This window comes from Antedon bifida, chromosome 11 (assembly GCF_963402885.1).
Source record: "Antedon bifida chromosome 11, ecAntBifi1.1, whole genome shotgun sequence".
Classification (NCBI taxonomy): Eukaryota; Metazoa; Echinodermata; class Crinoidea; order Comatulida; family Antedonidae; genus Antedon; species Antedon bifida.
The window spans coordinates 18,110,455-18,128,073 of NC_136236.1; the positions used below are offsets into that span (position 1 = coordinate 18,110,455).

Here is a 17,619-nt window from a genome sequence, read left to right on the forward strand (position 1 = left end):
GGTCGACGCTATCATCGTTAATCGTTAAAAGTTCAACGATGATCGTTTGAAAACGATCAAATTGAAATGATAACGATAGCGCAAACATTTGATTTCTAGCGTTGAACGTTAGAAGTGAAACTCCTGTCTACTTTCTCGACGTCGTCGTAACGCGAAAAATGAATAGAGGACTCCCCTGCCTCTCACAGTGTAGGAGACGTTGGCCTAGGCATACTACTATCTCTATAATGATGGTTCTTCGTTCTCAGTAGGCCTATCCTAGCCCAAATAGCATTTTGGACTAGGCTGAACACTTCGACCTACCTAATATCCCCACGCCTACTTCCCGGAACATCATTTTATAGTCACTTTGGCAAGGCTAGGCCTAGCTTTTACCGCGCCGCGATGCAACAAAAATAAATGTAGTCAGCAGAATTTTCCATCAATTACGTGACGTCATGTGATGTATCGCCAAGATGATTGGTCAGTTAGAGTTGCTATATCGCTATAATAGCATAACTATTGCGACTTGTAGCGTCGATTACTACACCTTTTCCTGTAAATCGTCGACGATTTGTATCGTCGTCGTTAGTTAAAAAAGTACCTTTTCCTGTAAATCGTTAAAATTTCACGTAGGAGATCGCCGATTGTTGTTAACGATAGCGTCGAATAACGTCGACAGGAAAACAGGCTTTAGTGGCTTCTTGTAGGAGTATATTAGATTCAGATTTAGTACAGTAATCATATAAGTTGTTATATAAGTGTCCACGTTTAACAAAGTTCTATAACGCATTACATATGCTCTAAAACGCGTTCGATGACGATAATGATGCACTAATTTGGAATAATTGTTCAGATATGTATGCTGGATTTGTACATATAAATGTTACTTATTTTTACGCAATTGTATGGCTAATTATACTACATTTTCCATAGACAACAACTTGCAATACAAGTAGAGGGCGCTTTATAACGAGGACGAACCTTAGACTGACACTAGAGCAGGAAAAACAAATGGCCGACAAACCCTCTGTTTTTCTAATTGATTTCGACTTATTGACTAACTTGGTAATCTACTGACAAACTGACGAAAAGCAATCGACCGAGACTGACCAATAAACATTGTAAAACTTTCTTTATCACCAACCGACAAAATCTAAACTAGGCCTAACAGACAGATACTATTAATGGGCATAGACCTTTATCAGACGTTATTGATATAATGTTGACTTGTATAATTTAATATAATTGGTAATATTTATACTTGTTGGTGTAATTTTCCAAAAGTGCAGTTTTCTGTCTGTTCTTCCGCAATCTATTTTTAGATTGGTCATATTGAACTTCAGGGTCAAATGTTAAAATCAACACATTTTGTGTCAGACGTTTTAAATTGCATCAAGTGTTAGTTAACGTCTTCATCGCATTTTTTCAAGATTGGATTCGTAAAAAATAAACGGTTAATAATAACTTAGACTTTAGGCTTACATAGGCCTAAGCACAATGTGTTAACGACGTAAAAACGTCAACGTATTTATGTGGTTCAATTGAAGTATAGTTCACACGGTATAGTGCAATTATACAGTTAATTAGAACCTAAAGCTTAGTTCCCACTAGGACGTAGTCTGGGTTCCAGGCGGAGTTTTGACTTAATATTAGTAAAAAGATAAATATTTTGGCACACATGTCGTTTCATACGTAGGCCTATACTACTTGAGCAATCAGACAAACATCGAAAAGCCTCAAAACGCCTCGAAATAACTACAGACTTGGGGCAAGTCTAACTAGGACGCAACGTAAGGAAAGAAGAAAGTCCAACGCAAGTGAGTTGATCAATGGCAAGCGACAGTCCGAATAATCCATCTTTTGTGATATAAATCAACACTTGGATTGCGCTCAAGTTGTTGTATTCCGCGCCTTCGTGTGAAACCAAGTATAATTGGACAACTTTGTAATTAACCAAAGTCTCTCCACTGAATAGGAGTTGACTGCTGGTGTTGAAACGTACAATTCCCCTTGTTCGTTTTACGGAAAAGTGTCCCCTTAATATGGGTTTTACTGTATTACAGTAGTTTTCAGTCATTATATCTGCTTATTGTTATTATATGGTACATTTATTAAAGTAAAAGGAATAAATTTATACAATTCGAAAAAAACTAATTAATACAGTACAGTATTACAAACGTTTTTACGGCAATTGCAATTCAATTTAACCATTATATTAAATATATTACTGTATTGTAATGTTATATGAACGTTTTATTAATGGTAGGATATGTAGGTTAATATTGAGAAATATACATAACAAAACGATTCAATATAGTTCATAGTCCATACGGAAATTCATGTGACATACAATATTGTTCAAAGTTAAAAGATTAATACAATAAAATTACATAGCAACAAAATTCAACGACTCAACTACGGTTATTAAAATATCTAATTGAGTATGGAATAAAAGAATTAAGGAAGCGTTTTGTTCTACAACGTGTAGCCCTCAAACGCCTTCCAGATCTCAACCATTTAAAATCACTATAGAGCGGATTGCTCTCATCTTTCATTATGGCAATGACCTTATCATAAATGTTGACGTTACAAACATCATCAAATCTAATGATCTGTGTATGTATTTATATTATTGTTGTATATATAAATTATTACATATTACTTTATGTATTATCTATCTATCGAGGGCCGGGTTGGGAATATTGCTGTTAATAAATTATATATACCAATCTGTGAGTTTTTCGCTATTTAATATAATGTATACAATTGCACGATTAATGGCTGGTGAAATTAAAAACTGTAAACTTATCGATAGACTTAAGCTACGTTTATGACAAGCCCGGATGTTGTTCTGGATGTCTGAGGCAGAAATCGTGAATGATGCATGAATGATGATATTATTCATTTTATCTATGCTAACGAACTACAAGATAGCCGACCTGTTTTCTCAATATAACTGAATCTAATTCACTCTACATAGTCTCTCTCTTAACTAGTAAAACAAGGCCATATACATGGCTGCAGTCGCGTCTCAAGTTAGTGTTTACCGACCAACCGACCGACCGACCGACCGACCGACTAATCGACTGCCAAGGTGAGCTGTAGAGTCGCATTGAACGCGACTAAAAACCCACGAAGATTTCGATGGCTTTCGAACCACAAACTGAAATCTATACCAGTTTTAGAAAGAGACATTCCGATTAAAGACCAAAGCTATTAAATGCTACTAAAACATGTTTTAGTTTTATCTTAAGCACGAATTCAGGTTTTTTTTCCTTAATCTCTGTCTACACTATCACACTAGTTTGACAAAAAGTGTGATTTGATTTAATACGGTAGTGATATCATGATCATCATCATCTCCATATATGGGCACATCACATTATTTAGTCACATAAAGTTTGATAGTGTTGACAAGGCTTTAGTCACTACATATTGATTTATTTTGCCTATCCACTGTTTTTTTTTTTAGCTTAAGCAGAGATACAGTGACGTATTTGCTTAATATTCTTCTATTTTTTCTTAAGCAAAAAGATTGATAAATGTTAAATGTTCAAATACTGATTAACACTTCGGGTTGATAAGCTGGATTTCATTGTTATATCTTCATTATCGAATGATTTATGCAATTTTAATACATAATTTAAACATATTCGTCTAGACTTACTTGCTATAAATAAAATGCATGCAATATGTTTCCTCTTAAAGATCTGATCAAATGCATCTTAAAGATTGCGAGGCACTGTAGGAAAAAACAAAGTATTCATGTTTACTGAAATGAAATGAATAATTTCTTTAATGAATCGATCACATAACCTTCATTAAAAGATGATAACAATAGGGCATTTCAACTGAAGCAGGTGGAACTGTATCTTTAGAGGAAAAGCGCAACATAACAACTAATGCATTAACTGTAATCAGATATCTAAAGCTTGGTTCCCACTAGCGACGCAACGTGACGCAACGTAACGCAACCTACGCAACGTAAGAAAATGCCCTTCCAATAATTGTGTTTTCCCCCGCCTGCGTGAAATCAAACCTTTTTTTGCAGCACTGTTGCGTCGTCGGTTCCCACTTGTGATTACGCAATACATCACTTTGCGTCAATACGTCACCGCGTTGCGTTCTAGTGGGAACCACGCTTTATGGACCTGCGATTATAGAACTTTTAAGATAATCGACAAATGCAAACATTGATGCACTTTTGAATAAGTGTATATAATATACTAACTTTTGAAGTTGCAAGTGTGTACTGCGAGAAGATTTATTAACGTAGCTTTGATGACGCAAGGCCCTCGACTTAACGACACAAACCGAATGTCTATATTAGAACGCCTCTCATTGGATAAGTGGTAGCCAAGCATCATAACCCCCAAGCCACAACTCCACTCCTCAACTCCACTCCTATGTGTTTCACATATATCTAGTAGTAACCTAACCCTTAACCTAACAGGCACCGCATGTGATATAATATAAATTAGATGCTGTCTTACCAAATATACCTTACTTTGGAAATAGATGTGGAGATACCGCACTGGGAATCGGGTGATTTCATCCGGCAGAGAGCGAAAACCGTAAACCTACCTAGGTTGTTTTAGGCAAGACACTTTACTTACATTTGCCTCTCTTCACCCAGGTGTATACATGTGTACCGGTTATAGATCAAGACACAACATTGCGCTGATTACTAGCTGCATTATTATGGGAGTTTCTATACGTGTTTGATCCAAAAAATTACCGGGGTAATAATGTGCAGCTCATTGAGAACTATAATTAAGCGCCTTTGAGCATGTTTATTCATGAAAAAGGCGCTATATAAATGTGGTATATTATTATTACACACAATATCTAAAATCACAAAATATATCATCGATCAGATTTTGACATACATAGCTACCAGTACACTGTGATGGTGGGTATACAGCCAGAATCTATCACAAAACAACATGGGCCTGCCTCTACACTGATTTCACCGTTTAGTATGTAGAGTACACCTTGAAATAATTATAATAACAACACTTCTATTTGCGTTTAAAATTATAAATACGTCCAGGAATCATTAGCATATTACAAAATTAAACATTGAGAAAATCTCATATTTTGTATATAAACCTGGGAAGGGTGCTCTTCCCTGGTATAACATAAGAAAATTAGCGTCATCCCAAACGGTATATTATGATTCTATCCCATTTCATTTCAGAACATTTATTTCTCTTTTCTTTTCTATTTCCAGTACAATCGTAGACGCAATTTCGCTCCATTTGATGAAATAAATATGGTAATATAAATGTATGTGATCATGAGAAAAATTGGATTGATTGTGGTTTGGTGTTTGGGGGTTAAAACATATATTATTTATTTGTGTTTGGTTGTTTGATTTGTCTTCCACTTTCTAACATCGTGTTGTAGGCCTACAATATCGTCGGAGTGGTTCGAAAGTTGATTAACTGATCCTACCACCCACAGGCATTTTTTACCCACATTTGAAATAACACGTAACTGAATTACTTAGGCTAAATATCAATAAAAGAGCACGAGCACAGTTGGTCTAAACAATAATTAAAGCACGCGCAAAAGGGCGTTCGTGTGCGTTGCGTGAAAGATAAATATTAACTTTATTCACTATGGTAGGCCTATAATAATAAAATAGGTGAAAAGGAGGAGAAATAAATTTCGGCTGACAACGTGTAATTATGATTCCTGAATATTTTGCTTACTGGATTATTTTGAAAGCGTGTAAGGACGTGACCACTACTATAGACAAAAATCAATAGGCCTACATCCGACAATGTTCACAGTATTTTACACGGGTAGGGTAAAATTGGTCCACGTCCACCATAGTTAGCGATAATATACATATATTGCCTGCTTAGAGGTGAAATATAAGATTTGACATCCCCGAGGGAATGATTTTTTGCTCGAGGGAAATATATTCCAGAGTATTATTAACAATTATTGACCCATTACTTACCCGGGTAAATAGAATGTTTAGTGGCCGGGGAGGCTTGAGAAAAGGACCTAGTGAAGCGGGTGCGCACAATGGACTGAGTAGGCCTATGCTACAACACACCAATTCGGATGCTAGTCAAGTCGTCCCATCGCAAATCTCCCCATACAAATGCTTGTATCAAAGCAAATTGGGTGCTATACCCTGTCCCATGTGTGAACGCTGCATGTCGTAGTTATAATGTAACCTTTTCTGCTTTCACAACGTGTCTTTACATGAATTGGAATCAAACATATTTAATTTTTTGAAATGGTAGGCCTACTGTTAACCTAATTCCTATGATACAGTAGAAATATGTGACACCAATGACTGCTGTATCACATAATTTGCATAGATGCTGGAAATGATGTCCTTTGCATAGATACAGTAGGCCGAGTATTGTTTAAAAATGTATTTATATAAACTGCTTATTCGTCAATTGAACAAATTCATTGTAAAGCGGCGTTGCTTTTCTTTTTATTTTTATTGCATATATTAACTAATAACAGGGCATTATTCCAAGCATGAATATTTATAACAACTTTGTCAGTCGTTAAATTAAACATGTTAGCGACACGCAACAGGTAGTTTAAATCATTTGTTATTATTCTTTTAATAAATTTAATTAAGCCTACTGTAGAAATAAATTAATTTTGTTGATATATTTATAATAATATTTATGTGTGTATAATCAGCTCATCATTTTTTCTCGAAGGCGCCATGACTATATACCATATTATTTAACACCATATTATTTTCACATAACGTGAAAGGGTTTGCCATTTTAAAGATGGCAAAAACAAAAATCCTCATGGGAAACTGTGATCCTTTTCTATCATTAGCCAACGCAAGTCTGGGCATGCGCACAACTTCACAAGATGCACAATTATTTTAGACAACGCACGTCTGTGCATGCGCACAACTTCACAAGATGCACAATTGTTTTAGACAACGCAAGTCTGTGCATGCGCACAACTTCACAATTATTTTAGACAACACAAGTCTGTGCATGCGCACAACTTCACAAGATGCACAATTATTTTAGAAAACGCAAGTATGTGCATGCGCACAACTTCACAAGATGCACAATTATTTTAGACAACGCAAGTCTGTGCACGCGCACAACTTCACAAGATGCACGTCTGTGTATGCGCACAACTTCACAAGATGCACATTGAGATAATGATTAGCTTTAGCCTGTTATCCACCAGGCAAAATAATGTATTCGCGCTGATTGGGAGGAACTGTCACTGCGAAAAATGCACAACCAATCAATACTCGGGAATATTCGCCTAAACAGAAAATTTTATAAAAATTAAATAAATTAAATTTAATTACTTTTAAAGGATAACTTGACTGAGGACCATATTTTAACAACGTATTAGGAATGTACATATGATTTCAAGACAATCGCGAGATTAAGGATATCGCCACACGCGCTCGCCGTACAGTCGTCGTAAATTGATGTGACGTCAGAGGTGCATCGCAAAATCTACTTAATGAGTTTTCACTGTTAACATAGAAGAGATAGGTACCGTCACTTCAGTTGCTAATTTTACCTGTATTAGGCTTTAATTTGCCAAAATGTTTAGTCTAGTATTTTGAAGAAACACTTCAATATCCAGATAGGCAAAAGAAACAAGAAAAAAATCAACATTTATATTTTTTACGATTTATTTAAAAAGTGTGTTTACTAGAAATGTTCGCCATTTGTAAGATTGAGAAAGTATGACGTATGTGATGACGTGTTGGAATCATTCAACCATATCGCACTCAAAACGTGTGGTGTGACACGCGCGATGGGTCGTGTCGGTGTGTGTGGTGGTGATTCTGCCTATATCTACGGTGGCCCACAACTGTCACGCACAGTATATAAATCATATTCACACAATTAAAGAAGAATCACACAATTAAAGAAGGAATCACACAATTAAAGAAGAAATTGCACAATTAAAGAAGAAATCGCATATAAACAAAAGAAAGCATGAAAATATAAAACGAAATGCACAAATAAAGAAGAAACGCGCAATTAAAGAAGAGCTTCGCACAATTAAAGAAGTCCGCAACAAATTCGAAAGCTCCTCGCACAATTAAAGAAGTCCGCAACAAATTCGAAAGCTCCTCGCACAATTAAAGAAGTCCGCAACAAAATCAAAAGCTCCTCGCACAATTAAAGAAGTCCGCAACAAATTCGAAAGTACCTCGCACAATTAAAGAAGTCCGCAACAAATTCAATTCCTCACTACTGCAAACGCACAAATTCAATTCCTCACCGCAGCAGACGCACGTGTTCAACTGAGATGATGTTTTTTTGTCAAGCTTGTGGTAAACATAGGCCTATTCAGCACAAATTTTGTGCCAATTGTGGGACCAGTATTTTTGGTAAGTTTTATTAAGTAATATTTATTTGAGGGATATGTTCCAGTGGGTTGCCTTTTTACTAGGTGGTAGGTAGGCCCTAATGCCGGGGGAAGGTAGGTTTGCATGGCATGGATGGATCATGGCTCCATGCATGGATCTAAACGGGCTAGAAGATAAGCCTGTTGCTATAAAAGCCCAATACAGACCTACCATATACAGGTACGTCTCCCTCCAATTAAAGACCCCTCTAATCAGGGAGGTATAAGCTCCCTGCTCTAATTAAAAACTCCCTCCAATTAAAGATAGGGATACCGAGAGCTGACTCCATTTTCATTACCACGATTAAACAGCGCGCACGTTACTACGCGCGCAATGTCATTGACGCGGTGTTTTTTTTACTTTGGTAAACACTTTTTATTAGGTAATTATTTTGAAAATAAATTAATTATGAAAATATCCTTTTGAGTAAATATTTATTTACCTATTATTCTATAAGATCAAGTATTTTTTATTTCCATTTCATTCAACCAAAAATGTGAATATAAGTGGTTAAAAAAGATTATTAATATCGCCTAGCGCCTATAGCTTTTACTACGAAACCCTCGGAAGGCTCAATGACCTACCATTTTCAACCTTATTTTTTTAGTTCTCTAGAGATATCGAAGTCGCATATTAAGGGGACACTTTCCTTTCAAACGAGGGGATATAGGGCCTAATTAATATTTTAACACACGACCAACCCCTATTTATATTCCATTCTGGTTATATATATACATATACATGTACATATACATATTCATGTAATACAAAAAGGATCTCGGTGTCAAGTCTTTGACTTTCCAGTCCGACATTGTCCAATTAAATGTAAAATGTTATGACATTTTTCATTGGCCAGGCCTAATTGTTACCCCACTTCGTATCACCAACATTGTCAATTTTGGCCCTAATTAGTAATATATTAAAGATGTATAGTCCCTTGAAACAGTACAAATAAAGATCAATCAATTTCAATTTTGAATAGACCATAAATATAGTTATATGAAAGTTATACACTTTACGTCTAAAAATCGAGCGAAAAAACAAACAGTTTACATAAATACGGGTAAATTAGTGTGATTATATTTCGTCCTAATAATGCTACTCCGTAAACCGTTAAAACAGAGATTTTTTAAAAAATGTAAAAACAATGCATTACTATAGAGAATCGCTGTACAAAATAAACGCGTAGAGCCAGCCAGAGCCGTTAAATTGAATGGATTAAAGCTATTTTTTTTTGGTTTAAAATCATCAAAATAATGTTATTATTGTTTTAACAAAAACCTTTAAACAAATTGATTCAATCCATTCAAAGTCGCAACTCTTTATGGCTCTGGGTTTGTTGATGTACTACGCATGCGCATGTACGTGTGAACAGATTGTATAATTAGGGCGTTATAACGCCCTAATTACGGCGTTATAATGCCCTAATACGGCGTTATAACGCCGTATTTTTATAAAATAATTTTTTTCTTTGGCGGAAATCAGCCACCGTACGGATCACTGGCCACGTTCGCCGACAATGAAGAAATACGTTTCCGTGATCGCTTGATGAATGTTGACCAACCATAGGCCTATAAATGGATTTAAAAGGATGGAATTCTAAAATAGGCATTACTTCCTCAGCCACATATGATCATTATGTGGCCCTTCATCATCCCACTGCTAAAACAGACCGGGACCAACTTGCCCAAGTTATTTTCTCGACGGTATAACATTTCCCTGGCTGCAGTCGAGGCCTCATCCTCCTAGCCTAAGCCTAGGGTCGGATACCCGCCCTAACTTATTTCAACCTTCTTTCTATTTGTATTGTATAGGCCAAGGCATATGGAATTCAATTTAAAGTAACTATAGGCCTATTGTGTTTAAGTGTTCGATTGATTTATCAGAGTATTATACCAGGCCTACTAGGAGTTTATACGAGTCGCATTCAAGTTAAGTTTTCGCCGTCGACGATATCGGCAGCAAAAGTGTTGTGTTTGCATAATTCATGAGCAACGCATTGCAAGTCGGAATATGTTTTACTTAAATTCCGCTTGAGAAACGCTGTCTGTCAGACAGTTATTTTTTTTAGAAATTAGTCTGTATCTCTTTTTTTCAAGCTATTTTTTGGTGAAAGTTAATAACTATTATGATATTTCAAAACGGCAAATTTCATTTCAAAATCTATTTTTTACCATTTTTAAAATTTATTCAAAGGGACAATACATCTTTAAGGTTGGTTCAAAACTGCCGCAACGTACGCAACGCAACGTAAGGACTGCTCTTCCGACAATATCGTTACAAAGTACATACGGTTCCCACTTGGGTCTCATGCGAACGGAACGCAGTCATTTCCGCGGGAACATACCTCTTGCGTGCACTTGATACCTTGCGTCTCGTCATTGCGTTGTGTCCTAGTGGGGACCAAGCTTTATGATGATTGAAATTCCCTTGTCCCTTTGAAAAATGACTTGCACAGGATTTCAAATTGCAACGCAGCACCCTGATTCACAATTTCCCAATATCATCATCTTTCCATTGTTTGTATGTCATTTCAAAAACTTGCTCATACAATTGTTTTTTTTTATTTTAATCTTAAATGTATACTGTATGCCTACTTTGAAATTGCATGAAAAGTATTGTTACAGTATATTAATTAATTAACTCTAATGATGGTTACTCATTTTCAATTAAAATAAAAGAAGAAGAATCTATGTTTATCATTTTCACTTTGTTGATTTGTTTTTTCAAGAACACGCTAAGTCTCCCATGGGATATCCCTATTAAGGGGACACTATTGGTGTGGTTGAGTTTTTGATGTTCATGGAAATTGATCCAGGCTAGTTATTCATATCATAGACTTTACTGCCTTACTGCAATCGCTGTATAAATCACCTACGGTACTACTTCATAACATTTGTTGTATTATTATGTAATGTTTTTTTGCAGATCTTGACAAGCCAACTACTAGTACAACACCAGATATACCACCATCATCAAGTTTCATGCCTACAGGTAATTAGACAAAAAATAGGATCAGGCATACTGTAAGGCTATTGAAGAAGACGACGACGACATTAAAAAAAATGCGAAACCTCACTATTAGTAGTTAAAACACTGTTACTTAATTTTGAATTACTGTAGCCTACCCGTAACTGGTTTTAAATTTTTATTTTTTAGGTAGTGGCCCAATTAAATCTTTTGAATCATACAGAAAAGGTAAAGGCAGAGAGTGGAAAACAAGAGTGACCAAGAAAAAAGATGATAAAGATAGAGACCAAGATGTTGTTATCACGCTTGGTCTTCTTGAATGGTCAGCGCAAGGATTATGCCTAAAACAAAAGCGTGGTCAACGATTGGCATTGAGAGTGAGCACAAAGGATTCTTACAAGACAATCCTTGACAAAGCAGAGAAGAAATGGAAAGACTACAATTGTGATTCATACACTGAAACAGAGTACATTCTTGCATACAGTAATGGTAAATGTGCACAGTTTATGCCAGGGACATTTCAGTTTTTTGACTTGAAGAAGTACAGAGAAGAGGTGGGAAAGGAATTCAAGCGTATAGTGTTCTATCTGTGCACTCTGGAAGACCATCTCTTGGCAGAAAAGAAGGATATTGATAGTGAACACGATTCTGAACCTCTCACTAAGCAGATGAGAGTATTTGATGAATTTGATATCACTACCTTTGATGATAATGCATTTACAGCAGAGTCATTGCTAAGCAACGTACAACCACAACATACAGCCACTGAGAACAATCACAGCTCTACAGCAATATCCACAGAAACCACAAATCCACCAGTAGCAACAAACGAGCAAGTGATAAATACATCATGCACAGAAGTTGAAGAATTTGACAGGAAAGAATTGTCATTCAAAGAGAAACTGGAAAACATTGGAAAGGCATTTCAAGACAGTGGTGATCCGGAAATTCTATCTGTACGTCGAAGGAAGCTCTGGCAGGACACTGCTCAAAAACTTGGTCGTCTTTATGCGAATTGCATAAAACCATTCAGTGTGTCATTCATTGGAGAAGCTGGTATTGATGCCGGGGGCCCGAAAAGAGAATTCTTTTCTTTACTTTTTGATGACTGCAAAAAGCATCTCTTCGCTACTGGTGATGGTAGCAGTTTCACCTTACTCCATGATGTTGAGAAGATGAGAAAGGGGGAATTTCAGCTACTTGGTAACATGATTTCTATTGCACTGCTGTATGAATGTGCAGGGCCACGTTGCTTCACCCCCTCATTGACTGCATGCTTACTGAATGGTCCAGAAATTCGACCAACCATTCAGGAGATTCCCGATTTCGAAATTCAGGAGAGATTAAGATCTTTAATGGCAGCAAAAGATGATGAGGAATTTCAGGGTATGATGTCAACCTTTGAAGAAAGGTTTTCCTTTGGTGTGACCCGGTTCAAGGTTCCCTTTTCTGAAAGGGAAGATATGACCAGAAATATTGCCCAGCATTTTTGTATTTCCGCTTGCAATGAAGAAATACAAGAGGTTCGAAGAGGAATGGAGGTTATCGGGGTGCTTAAGGTTTTAGAAGAGCATTATGAGGAAAGTAAACATGAGTTCCTTCTGTCAGAAATTCAGAAAGCTTCAAGTATTCTCGGTATATTTACCAGCATAGAATACACACATGTGAAAGAAGGGGATTCGCTTGATAGGGGGAAAAGAGATTTGGAAGAAGACATATTTTATAACTTCACAAACTGCATGGAGACTCTACAGCACGAGGGTACAATGGAATTACCCCTTATCATCCTTGAAGATGATGGCTCTGAGAGGGAAATTAACACTGTAATTACTTTGCAGGAAGTAACAAGATTTGTCACAGGATCAAAATATGTAACGGCGTCATTAGAGGGCAAAGGCACGATTTGCTTCGACCACTTGAAAAGAAGTGGCACACTCATGGTCAACACATGCAACATTGTATTGACTTTTCCTGTTTTGGAGAAATACTATGGATCTCCAGATGTTTTTATTAAGAGTTTCTTTGAAGATATGCGTTCAGATTCTGGCTTTGGTATGGTATAGCATGTTACATAACATTTGTTACACATCAACACATTTATTTTACATCATATAGTATTAACATAGTATAACATGTGATAATTAATAACAATCATTACATATCATAACCATTTTGATGATTATTATTACATATAACAGTTTTTATCGTATTCAAACTAAATTAAGCTTGAGTCGTTCTGTGACAAAACGACGTAACTTGGAATCAGTTTCTGAGAAAATGTATACAGTCATGTGATAATCAACATTTCAAAATTTAAATATAAGTATAAGTAGTAAAGTAAAGTGATATGTCCTTTTTACAGTAACAGACAGTTATTACACTACCGTATTAGAAAAACATTGTAAAAATAATTGGAGGCCAATTTCACTGCTAAATTTATGACTACAAAATTGCTTCTAAAGTGTTGTCCTCTATAGTCAGTCAGTAGGCCTAATAAAGAGTTTTGTTTTCATTTATTACGTATACAACGATTTCCCAACGTGTCTGTCTTTATGATGTGCTTCCATTTTCTGTTTCTTTAGGCTAAAGGCGGGTTTCCATCGGGCGCGGTAACGGAGCGCGGAGCGGAAAACCTAATTGGAACATAAAATGAGAGCGAATTGTGTTCCAATGGATTAGAATAGCTTTTTCCGCTCCGCGTTCCGTTACCGCGTCCAATGGAAACCTGCCTTTCGGGAGGTTTAGCTACCAGTACGTGGTACGCGTAGAAAATGTGCTGACGTCATTGATTTTGCGCACATCTCAATCAATTGTTACGCATGGAACATTTACGCGTAGATTCCAGGCATTCCTGAGTAAAAAGCGCAACAAATTCTACCCGTAGGCCTCCCCTACACATACCTAGCAACGGGTAGCTAACCTCCCTATTGACAAAGCCTAACGTATGTCTCGCATAAAGGCCTGTTTATGACTACAACGATAACGATCGACGATAAAAAGATTAAAGCTATTTTTCCTATAGAAAATATAAGAAGTAGTTTTTATACCAGCATGATTCAATAACGATTTATTGTGTACACGATAAAAAAAATTTCCACAAATCAATTTAATTATATGACGTCACAATCATGGAAAAACGATGAAATCGTAGTAGTACGTACAGACAATTTTATCGTTTTTTCATGAATATGACGTCACTTTATTCGATTTGTGAAAGTATTTTTGTATCGTATACACGATGGAGAGAGGCATTATATACCAATAGATAAAAGCTTTGGTCCTCTCTCCTTCATCTTTTTTTTTTCTTTGTAATGTATTATACCATATGGACAATTGTCTGAAATAAAAGTTGAATTGATAGATCGTTATTGAATCGTGCTAGTATGAAAAATTCTCTTATTTATTATATTTTCTATAGGAACAATTGCTTTTTATCGTCGATCGTTATCGCTGTAGTATAAACAGGCCTTTAGATACCAGGTTTTCTTTGCAGTGATTCTGCACATGTAAACAAGCAAAACAGTGACTACTGGTTCTCCTCAGGTCTTATAAACATAATTGAGTGCAATTTTGTTTTATGTGATTAGAGTTAAAGGGGCCTTCAACAGCCGGAATTAGATGACTTTTCAGGAGAGTGGCGGACGTTAATTTGTTGATACATAGGTGGTATTCAACATTGGTTATATGATAAATGAATGGTCCATCGGTTCTTTGAAAATCCTACAATTTATGAACAATCTATTTCCGTATTTATTATTAATAGTTTAGAAAATAAATAAAGCTGGTGCTCAGTGTTCATCATTATTGATATGTCGCATGAGGTCAATTAATCCCTACTTCAGAAATATGCAACAGGGTCTGATATCGGTTGAGGGCTTCACTCCAATTGTTAGAACGAGGGATCACCGCAGAGTTTTGTACCATTGTGAAGTAATCTAGGTATTCGTTGGACGTTTCTGTCAAGATAACATGTTGACTAACATATTCCAATTCAGGCCTTTCAACTTGCAGTAGAAGGTTTCTTTCACCACCGTGGATATCCGGTAAAAAATACAATGAATTTGGCCGCCCGTGCACTGTATTATGTCGAGATCTTCTTATGAAATGAGTATTCCAATGTTCCTTTACGTTGTCTAGGTCTCTTTGCAGCAGAGAAGAGAAACAGAACCACAAGCATTCTTTACTTATTATTGATGACATGTCAATGATACGCCTAAATTCAAGATCTGCAAAAAAGGTTCTCCACCATGACGCATACTGCCTTGCAAAGAAAGACCACCACCCCTCTATACGTTGATTTCTTGGCGATGGTACATATCTATGAGACATATCATTATCACGAAAGTAGCACTGCATTGCCGCTGCAATACCATTTTCTGTACCTAGGTCCGTTACTAGTTCAACTGGGCATCCACCAAGCTCTTTGACGCTTTTAAGATACATAGCAGCGATGTTGTCAGGAGATTTATTCGAATCCGTGACATTGAGCCACAATACACGCCTGCTGAAGCCATCGATGGAGCCATGAATAGGGAAACCCCAGGGCTTCAGCTTGTCATAGCCGTCTATGTGCCATGCATAGTTTGGCCCAGGGTTTGTATACTGTCTTCGACGTAGTCGATGTCGGCGCCGCAAAATCGTTCCTGCTGGATCAATTTCTTTCAGCAATGCCTCCACCACTGAACGGGGACAACGAAGTCCTTCCATTTCTAAGGTGTGCCAGATAGAACGGTAACCACTCAAACTTCCTGGGCCATTGATAATTTCGACGATTCGCTGCCGTATGTTAGTTAATTTGGTGCGAAATTCATCAGTGTCTCTATTGCAACGTCTTCGTAGCCCAAGCTGGCGAAGTCGCCTAAGAAGTGTACTGTAGCTCATTGTTAAACCGTGATACCGTTCAAGGAATGCAAGTATTTCGTTGTATTCGTAACCGCTGTTGAAGTAATATGAGATTGCTTCCTCCTCATTGAAATTGTTTTCAGTTTCTTCAGTGTCGACTTCATTCTGTGGGTCAATAAGCTGGAGCTGAAGATCTGTAATGACCAAAAACAATCATAATAAGGTATAATTAAATAAAAGATATACATACTGTACGTTACATCATTCCACAAAAACAAAAGACCACTTTTCTGTTACACCAATGGATACCAAAGAGGCAGTCCTTAATAAAGTGATTCTAATTAGAGACTAAAGACCGCTAAAACCCTGGTCCCTAAAGTGGTCTTTAATTGGAGGGAGACCTGTATTAACTAAGTAAATAGTTGTCCCAGATTTTACAACATCTAGTAGCATGAACACTCAGCCTGAAGTGAACCTGAAATACAGCTGAATTAAAATAAAAACTGTAATTTATTCAGTGACTCTACAACATATTCATTACTATTCTATAAATTGTTTTGCTTTAATTATTTGAATTTATATTACTATCACCTATTAAAATCAACATTGTTCAAGCAAAGAACCGATTTTAACTAGTCCAGCTATTATTAGTACTTGTATTGCAATTACAGTACAGTAAAATAGCTATTTTCGTCAACAGAGGGCGCTATTTCTGATGTATTTCCTTATGTTCAAATAATATTTTTTGCAGCTAAAATTTCACTTTCTCTTTATGTTTTGGAAGTGGGATCAACTGAATTATTAATTAGATACATATCAACTATACATTTACATTGTATCATCCAATCTTCCTAAGACTAAGAGGAGATCACAAAATCCACTTTCTAGGCCTCTTTTTCAGGCTCATGCCCCACAGTCTATATAGGGCCTAAGGCCTACGCACGGTTTGCCTATCTACAAAGCTAGAAAATGTACCCACCGTGTCCACAATGATGGCAAAAATGAGAATCTTCTGACAGGGATGTCCCACAGATGTCACAATACATTTTCACTACGACCAACGAAGTTCAAGTCCATCAAATCGCATCATCTTGACTGGCTGCTCACACACACCACCTGTCATCCATGAAAGCTTACACCAAAGGACCAGGCCACGTCGAGTTACTTTCGAATTTGTTGCGGACTACTGTACTTTAATTGTGCGAGGTACTTTCGAATTTGTTGCGGACTTCTTTAATTGTGCGAGGAGCTTTTGATTAATTTTGTTGCGGACTTCTTTAATTGTGCGAGGAGCTTTCGAATTTGTTCCGGACTTCTTTAATTGTGCGAGGAGCTTTCGAATTTGTTGCGGACTTCTTTAATTGTGCGAAGCCCATCTTTAATTGCGCGTTTCTTCTTTATTTGTGCAATTTCTTCTTTAATTGTGTGATTCCTTCTTT

General features: G+C 36.7%; 2 protein-coding genes across 2 annotated transcripts in view; both read right to left on the reverse strand.

Moving 5' to 3' along the window:
- Positions 1 to 17,619, reverse strand: part of LOC144855424 (actin-related protein 2/3 complex subunit 4) — a 138,882-nt gene that overhangs the window by 54,315 nt on the left and 66,948 nt on the right. The window lies entirely within an intron of this gene.
- On the reverse strand, positions 13,163 to 17,341 carry LOC144855918 (uncharacterized). The gene is made up of 2 exons (XM_078713872.1): positions 17,160 to 17,341; positions 13,163 to 16,374 (listed from the first exon to the last, which is right to left on the reverse strand). Exons 1-2 carry the CDS (start codon positions 17,224 to 17,226, stop codon positions 15,161 to 15,163), a joined length of 1,281 nt encoding a protein of 426 aa, XP_078569998.1. The 5' UTR covers positions 17,227 to 17,341; the 3' UTR covers positions 13,163 to 15,160.